At 37.3% G+C, this 9,676-nt stretch overlaps 1 protein-coding gene across 1 annotated transcript in view; it reads right to left on the minus strand.

The window, feature by feature from the left end:
* Positions 1-9,409, minus strand: part of WNT2 (Wnt family member 2) — a 316,960-nt gene extending 307,551 nt beyond the window's left edge. Inside the window, exon 1 of the mRNA XM_044088715.1 lies at positions 8,984-9,409. Within this exon, the coding sequence (XP_043944650.1) occupies positions 8,984-9,069 (86 nt within the window). The 5' untranslated portion in view covers positions 9,070-9,409. The remainder of the gene's footprint in view (positions 1-8,983) is intronic.
* Positions 9,410-9,676: the final 267 nt, after the last annotated feature.

Consider the following 9,676-nt stretch of genomic DNA (forward strand, 5'->3'; position numbering starts at 1 on the left):
ATCCTAAAAAGACCAAACTATTAGTATTTTCTCCCAACAAAACTCCTTTCTCCCCTAACAATTTCTACATCACCTCCCATAACAATACCTGCATAACCCCCTCAGAGCATACTAAGCTACTGGGAATAGAACTTGACCATAAACTCAGATTTGATATTCATATATCTCAGACAGTTAAATAAAGTACACAAAAACTCGGTACCCTACATAGAAACAAACACTACTTCACAAATAACACCAAAATAGCTATTGCCCAAACCCACCTACTCTCCACCTTATTATATGCTGCACCCACTCTCACTAATCTGAAAAATCTGATTTACAGAAACTCGAAGCCTACGACAATAAAATAGCAAGATTTGCCACAAATTCCCCATCTACCTCTCATCACTGCCTAGCACTCAAACAGCTCAAATGGTTAGAATTACCCCAACTATTAACACTATTCACAACTCCCAATGGCCCATAAAATCCTCTCAGAGCCTAAAAAAATACCTGCTCTGCAAACCCTTATTAAACCCTATACTACTGCCAGAACTCTCTGATTGACAAACCAAAATCACATACAAACCTATATATCCAAAAATCAAGCAGGAGATACCCTCTTCTCAAACTATACAGGCAAGCTTTGGAATGTCCTTCCAACTGATCTTACCTCCCTATCATCACCAAAAACATTTAAACCAGCCTTAAAAAACTACCTCCTTAACAAATAGATCTGCCCTTGCACAACTCCCGGCTGATCAATAACTCTATAATCTCCACAAGCAACTATCCAAATGCTTTCTATCACACAATTACCACTAACATACCAAATTAGTAAAAGTATAAAAGTATAACTCTAACATTCACTTGTTCATCACTGTCTTCTCTGTAATAGCTCCATGAAACTTATAACTAATAATCTGATAACTGTTTACTGTGAGTCTCACTAAGCTCTTCTCTTTTCTAGTCTCTTATTTTTTCTCACCTCATCTTATCTCTTAACCTCACTTACACATCAAACTTGTTCTCACTGTCACTATCCTTATAAACAAACAACCATTCAACCACCTAATACCCCTCACCAGCACATAAATATAACTTCCACACCAAGCTACCTTAATTCAAAGTACCACAGACTAGCCCACGTCAAATATAATTATACAATAACCAGGAAAGTTCTATATCTAATCAGTAGTACACAAAATCCATTACTTAGACTGAAAAGGCTATCCTTAAAAGATGGAGATATCCACCCTAATCCAGGCCTAGCCAATGTCTATACCTCCAGCTCTCAAACTCCACATCCCACCACCTTACTGTCCCCTACCAAACTTCCCAACACACTCCTAGTTGCCCATCTCAATATCCGAAGCTTAAATAATAAAGTGGCCCACCTCCATGCACTCCTGGATATTCCTTTGACATCCTCTGCCTAACTGAAACATGGTTGAAACCTGGAACCCATGATAATGAAATCACACCTCCAAGCTATAATATACTGAGATGTGACCGCAACAAAAGAAAGGGTGGAAGAGTAGCAATCCAATTCAAAGAAGGCCTAGTAATCACCTCTTCACCCTCCAACCCTCCTTTGGAAAATAATGCTGAAATACTCATTTCTAAAATGCAGATCAATTCTAACAAATCCATAAACATTATCTGTGTCTATTTACCTCCTGGGAATAGCATCACTACTCTAGAGAATATACTTTGCTGGGTCAAATCATCCTTCCCTCAAGAAACAATAATCCTAGGAGACTTCAATATTGATTGGAAGAACATCAATACTGACCATCCTACTTCCCATATTAACCTTCATGGTTTCTCTCAAACTATTACCACCCCCACTAGAATTAACAAACCAAATAAAAAAGAGACTATCTTAGACTGGATTCTTATAAATAACTTTCAACAAACTTATAAAGTAGGGACCCTCCCAGACGATGTAAGTGACCATTCTCTCACCTACATAATTAGGGAAAAAATTGATATTACCCAACCCACTATATTCCGCTCACTTCGGAGCAGCAAACAATTTAACATACAGCTATTCCAAAGTGAAGTTACTGCTTGTAATTGGTCTCCGCTAAGAACACTACCACTTGAAGATGCTGTCAAATACTTCAACTCTAAATTCCTAACTATCCTAGACCACCATGCACCTAAGCATACCATTTGAATTAGATCAAAACCAGCTCCTTGGCTATCTAAAGAAACCAGGCAAAAAATCTTACTCAGAAACAAAACTTGGGATAGGTGGTGAACTACCAAACTTACAGCAGACCAACAAATTTTTAGACAGCCAAGAAACTCAACAAAAAAAGCAATAATCTCAGTTAAAAAAAACTTCTACTATAAAATGCAGAAAACACAGCAATATAATCCACAGAAATTTTGGGCTAATATCAATAGACTCATGAACCCCGGGCACTCCAGTACACCAAGTCCAACAGACAGTAATCTCAAAACCCCAAGCGAAATCGCCAATACTTTTAAACTCATTCTTTACTGAGACCATACAATCCCTGGCCATCCCACTATCCCTTGACAACTCTAGCTTTCTTATCCCCAATAACAGCCCTATTCCCAGTTTCAAATTACAACCCACCTCTACCAAATTTATCCTCAAACTCATCCAAAAACTGAAGCCTTGTACTCCTTCTGCTGACCAGATCCCAGCTGAATATTTGCAAAAAGCAGCTACAGCTATAGCCTATCCCATATCAATTCTTATAAATAGAACCATAAATGAAGCAACCATCCCAGACATATGGAAAATTTCTCACATCATTCCTCTACATAAAGGAGGTAACGCAAATGACTACTCCAACTACCGACCAATAGCTTTATTATCCCCATTAGCTAAAATCATGGAAAAAGGCATTCAGCACCAGCTACTGAAGCATTTAATTCAGCATAACTTACTAGCCAATACCCAGCATGGTTCTAGACCGTTCCACAGCACCACTACTGCCCTTCGTTCCACAGCACCACTAACTGCCCTTCATTCCACAGCACCACTACGGCCCTTCTTTCCTTCACTGACTCTATCAAGGGTGGCCTAATGGTTAAGGTGTTTGCTGTACAAACACAAGGTGCAGGGTTTGAGCCTCACAAGGGGTAATTGGCTAGGCTTAAAATGGCTCGCAAGGGCAGTTAGCTTAGTACTAACCTATGAACCTATGAACAGAAACTGCAGCAATAATACTCTCTCCTCAGCCCTCTTCTTAGATCTTTCAAAAGCTTTTGACATGGTGAACCACCCTTTGCTTTTAAATATACTAAAGTCACTTTCTTTTGACTCGCTAGCTATGCAATGGTTCTCCTCCTACCTCAGCAATAGGCAGCAAGCAATGCTCTGGGAAAATAATCTGTCATCCCTCCTGCCTGTCACCTTGGGTGTCCCCAAGGGATCAATTCTAGGCTCGCTACTTTTCTCCATTTTTATAAATGATCTGCATTTAGCTATTCCACAAGCTACTTGCATACAATATGCAGATTATTCTACACTCATCTGTACAGCTAAATCTTCTTCTGAACTACAATCCATAACTCAGAAGGTGTTTAACACAGTAGAGTCATGGTTTTTAAAGCATTGTCTCCTCTTGAATCCCAAAAAACCAAACTCTTACTCTTCTCTCCTACCCGCAAGTCTACACCACTTGACTTCTCAGTCATCTCTAGTAATGGTATCCTCATTTCTCCAGAATCCTACACTAAACTCCTTGGAATTACAATAGATAACAACCTTAACTTTGACATTCACATTAACAACACTATAAAAAAAGTTAACAGAAGACTGGGCTCCCTATATAGGATTAGACCCTTCCTCACCTCTACAACTAGAACTACTATTGCCCAGTCTCTTCTAATCTCCATACTGTTCTATGCCTCACCAATCTACACTAACCTAACTAAAAGCAATTTGCTCAAACTAGCAAGCTCCTATAATAACATCGCCCGATTTATCTCTGGTAACCCCTTCAGAACCCATCACTGTCACAATCTAAAACAACTTGGATGGCTTGAACTACAGAATCAGCTTCAATTTAACCAACTTACCATAGCCCATATGATCCTCTATGATCCAAACAAAACTCCAATTCTCTCCAACCTTATAATCCCCCTATAAAAATCTCAATACCTTATGCTCTTCGAATAAACTATTAGTTAGCATAAACGTCCAACAACTTGGTAGGTGACTCACTCTTTTCGAACACAGTTGGCAAAAACTGGAACCTTCTACCTAGTGAACTTACATTACTTCCTTCCCTACACCTCTTCAAACAAAAACTCAAATTACACCTTAAAACACACTGGCTATGCCCTTGTAGTAACCCTGACTAGATTTTCACCTCTGTTTATAACACTTCCTTGTGTATAACACTTCCTTGTTTATATACTAATCAAGATATGATTGTTTAGCCAAAACGAAAAGTTAACAGTAAAACTACTGTAACATCTAAGCATTTTTCTCATCTGAAAAGTCACGTCCAATTTTCTGTTTTTTGTCATTTTATGTACAACATAACATATTTGATTTTATTGCTATTTACTATTTTACTGTTATTTACTACCTAGTTAAGTACTATTTGTAAGCTAATTTATGGTAATCTTTAACCTTGTTATAACTGTGGTTAGTTTGGAGCTTTTCTCCCCGGGCCTCTACTGAAAATGGACATATATCCAGTTAGACTAGCCCGGTCAACAAATGCAAAATAAAATAAAAATAAAAAATAAAATCATGTATAAAATTGTCACTTGTGACCTCATGTTCCTATACTATTAGAATAATACTGCTATATACTCGCCTTGCTACATGTACAAAAAACTATATAATAGAGTATTCCTACTCACCATTTCTCTCCGCTGAAAATTGGCTTTGTTCCAAGTCGGGCTTTCCTGGTTAACAAATGTTAAATAAATAAACACCATCAAGCACACAGCCGCTAAATGAAACTGGGTTGCCCAAGCCATAGTCAGTGATTTATCCCTCTATAACACACACACAGACTATTTTCTACACTCATAAAATTGTTTCATATTCCTAAACACAGACGTGAGTGAGAGATCAAACAGTAACTATACCAGAAAATCAAATACTTTCCTGTCAAAAAAGTGACATGACTACTAAGTCTGTCTCCAGGAAAGATATAGATTTGTGCTTTAACATACTTTGAGAAATTCAAGAAGCTACTAGAGGAAGTATTTTTCATGTTATAACAGCAGTACCCTCTAAATCCAAGCTACATGCTACAGTCTAATCATATGATCCATGGGACATGGAATGTAGTCCTGTAATGCTGGGTATCTCTAACAGTAAATAGCTGAAGAACAGACATAGAAAAACAGTTTTAATCATAGAAGAAAAACGCAGACATAGAAAAACAGCTGTAACTATAGACTGAACAAATCAGGTAGCACTTTGGGCCATGTAACATATCACATATTCATGGCTTTCTAGAAGCAGGGGCTAATCTGTGGTATTAGCAAGACCTTCCAGCGATCATAGCAACAAACAGTGCCACAGATCTACCAAATTCCATACACTGCATGATTTTACATACTATATTAGAATATGTTCCAAGAAGATGTTATGTTTCTGTTCTGTTTGTCTTAAACACATGGAGGACATAATGTAGCATACAAAAGCTATTAAAATAGAAGCAATGTAGTAGCCCAGGCATTAAATCTCTTTCCACGTTTTGTACTAAAACAGCTTGTGTACAGACTTCTGCTAAGAAAGCACAGCATATGGCATTTGTTCTCAGTCAAATAATGAGAGCATATGCTTGTTGGGTTGTTAAAATAAAAGATGAAACAGATGTAAATTATACAATTAAAAAAAAAAAAGAACTACTGGTTTCTATAAATGTGCATATTAAGTAAAACTAAATGGACAAATATGTATCCAAGTGACCTAAAGTGTTTTTTGAACGTGTGTATATCAAACAGGTAATCAATTTATATAAACATCTTTAAGTCTATCAGCAAGTTACATATTTTATTCTTTGTACAGATTATATAAGGACAATTCCTGGGGGGCTTAAGTGTGAGAGATCGTATTTATTTATTCCTTACATTAACTTTGTCAGAACTTCATAAGTAAAATCAAGTAGCCTGCAAATCATTATATAATTAATTCAGATTTATTTCATTCAGACAGATATCAAGAAAGTGCGTAAAATACAGCCATGTAAATATATCATTCATAATGAGCTACATTTCAAGAAAATATAAGTAAATGCTTGACAGTTAGCTCTTTATTAAGCTTCTAACTCAACTGAGACTGTAAAATTAGGCAGAACTAGAACGTGAACCTGTCCTAATGTGTTTAAGTGAAAAAAAGAAAGGCATACCTCTGTAAAAGCATCATCTCTTTAAATTTTAAGCATCCTGAAATTATGCACCTGAGAAGTAAACTTTGGAAGAGCTGTTACTTAAAAATAATATTTTCACAGCAAATTATCCATTGTTTCTTATGATTAAGCACCTTCTCACTTGTTAATTACATCTACTTTCCATGCAGAGCTACATTCTGTATTATAGTGTGACCTGAAACTGGAAATTAGGATTTGTGGCTACATAAGTTACCCCAATATATTTAGAAAAGGCTTTAATGGCATGTTGTGAATGAACAATGTGTCAGATTCAAGAAGCTCAGTGCTAAGTACATATCTGCCCTATTTATATACACGTAAAATAACAGAATACCACAAAATCTGATATCACCCCTGGTTCTGAATGCATCATGGATATATGGTCCAATGCTACAGGAGGCTACAGAAACTGTGTGTACGTGTAGGGGGGTGCTCATCGGATGCTCATAGCATGCTTAAGTGGGTCTGCAATATTAAGAAAAAATGTTCACTCAATTTCCCATGCTTTAAAGTTATAACTACTGCATTATGTTTTAAAATGATACTTTGAATGAAACTGTAAAAAACTGGGAGAGCTCTTGCTATTGACATCAACGTGTCTTTAAGGAGTTATTTTTCATTATTGATCCACTATAAGGGGGAAGATACATCCATTTACCATATCAGTCAGACCATGCCTACAGTGAGGAGGATCCCCCTTGTCAGACATCAAGGCAATTACCTTAGTCTATCAATAAACTGTGCCTGGCCTTCTTCATCCTCTGCTACACCACCATAAGCAAAAAGAACTACCATACATAATGTGCAGTTTCCTGATATGAGAAAGCCATTTCACATCAAACACAATAGCTCACAACTTCTCTGCTCAAAAATCAGGGATAAAACCAAAAATAATGAGGGACAAAGGCCCAACATCAGCCACAATTTTTAAATACTACTGTAATTCACTGTGAAAATGAATAGACACCAGATGTAATATCAATATGCATTTTATGAAGAATAAGAGTAAGAAATTCTAGTGTCTGGACTGGCAAAACAAACTGTGAATCTCAGTGATTCACATGAAAATCAAAACTTTTATGAGTGTCTGGGCAAATTATGAAGCAAAATCATGGATGTACTGCATTATTTGGGACAGCAAAGAAAAGCCTTCAGCAAATCTGTTCAGGTGAACTGTTTAAAGCATCAAGATTACATATTTACGTTTAGTTTTTTGGTACCTTTACATTGGGTTGGTGTGTTAATCATGGAAATGTTCAGCATTAAACATATGTCCGTAACATGCAGCATGTGACTTCAGTAGTCAGTCTGTTACTGCTGATTAATTGCCTACTTACAGGTGCAGTGCCCCACTCTTACAGGGTACAGTTTTTGTATTAGACAAGGACTGTAATAAATAGTTTCAAACAGCAACAGCAGTTTGGAGTTATATTGATGTCAAAATAGTTAGGAAGCACAATGCAATATCAGATCTCTCAGTTCTACCGGATTTTTAGGGATGTCACTGACTCAAGCTCAAATTTTAATGGTCCCTCCCAAAATCCATGGTTGTTCACAGTGCTGTGGTTTACAATAAATGCATACTTTTTTATCAGAGCAAGAATATAAAACCATAGCTTAAACCTATCTACTCCATAGTCTCCTGTATGCCTAGCTAGGCAAACTGCAGCAATATTATAAAACAGCAAACAGTGCAGGTAACCACATTAACCAATCACATCACTCTCTTGCACTTCTGTCCCTTAACTGCCTGGAGCTACCCAATCTATTAACCTGCACTCACATTAACACTACCCACAATATCCTCTGCAGCCCAAACAAATACTCTGTCACCACACAATTATTAATTCATTGAACCAACCCTTACTCCTAACTCAAAAATCAAAAAATTGTAAAGGTGACTGCATATATTCTGTACATTGCTAAACTGTGGAATTATCTTCCAACAAGCATTAGAAATATCTCAACTCATCTACAGTTAAAAGTCTCCTTGAAAATAAACCGTTAAAAACTGTCCTGCACTTGTAACACCTCCATTAAGTCCTCCTTCTTATTTTGATTTCATCTCATATGTGTTTAAAAATGCCAATGAAATTATACCTATCAATAAAACAGCCCTGTTCTTGTACCCAACAAAATTACCAAGTCCCCTCCTCATGCAACCAAATCAAATAAGTGTAATAAAATCTTCACGCCATGCCTGCTGTTTACAAGGTCAAATGAATCACTGAGTAAAATATGCATGTGTCTCACCTGCTATATGTGAAATAAAATTTTAAACTGATGTTATACATAAACTGTAAAACAATGCTGAATGTTTTACGGGTACATATCACATCTAATGTGGTAATCATTTGTTAAACTCTCTCTCTATATATATATATATATATTTATTCGCACGCGCGCGCGCGCGCGCACACACACACACACACACACACACGTGCGTGTATATATATATATATATATATATATATATATATATATATATATATATATATATATATATATATATATATATATATATATATACACACCCCAGTGTCATATAGCACGTTCTTATTTCTTAGCTCATGCTAATTGCTTGTGCAGTTGGAAGGTATATGGTCCAAATTACTTACCACCAGGATGATGCGGCTTGTGGTATCGCGCAGAAAATGATCAAAGGCAAAGAAGCTATCCAAGGCAAGATGAAAGAGGAGTCCATATTAAAGATCCCTGAATTCTCATCCGTTTCAACCCCGGTTCAAAGGAGGGTGATGGCGATACAAAGTTCAGCTGGATTACACCTGAACGCACAAGCACACACAAGCAGTTTCCTTGGGTACTTCCAGTACCTTATAACGTCCCATTTGCTCGGATTCACCAGACAGACTAACAGGCTTGGCTCAGTACCAGTTCATCCAATCACACGCTCTTTCCTTAATGACCACCAAGTTCGGGACCCCCCGGGATATTATAATCCGATTATATGATGAGTAGGAGAATTTCCCATTCCAACAGTAGAATTCCTGCCTGCTGCTGCTGCATGAAATTGGTTCAGACTAAGCAAGCAGAGGGTCCCATCCCAAAAGACTGAGTCAGGAAGAGAATCCTACCAAAAAGGCTGTCAGTCCTCACGGGAGGGGTGGTGATATGCAAAGATAAAAAAAAATAAGTCAAAAGGTGAGAGTCCGTCCTCTGCAAGGCGCGTGTACACACACACACACACACACACACACACACACACACACACACCAATCATTTAATAATAAGAACAGCTGCTAGCACTAATGCATGCTTGTCATAAACCGGAAACAAAGGCATAAAAAAAC

Source organism: Protopterus annectens, chromosome 11.part0, assembly GCF_019279795.1.
Source record: "Protopterus annectens isolate FY-2018-M chromosome 11.part0, PAN1.0, whole genome shotgun sequence".
NCBI lineage: Eukaryota > Metazoa > Chordata > Ceratodontiformes > Protopteridae > Protopterus > Protopterus annectens.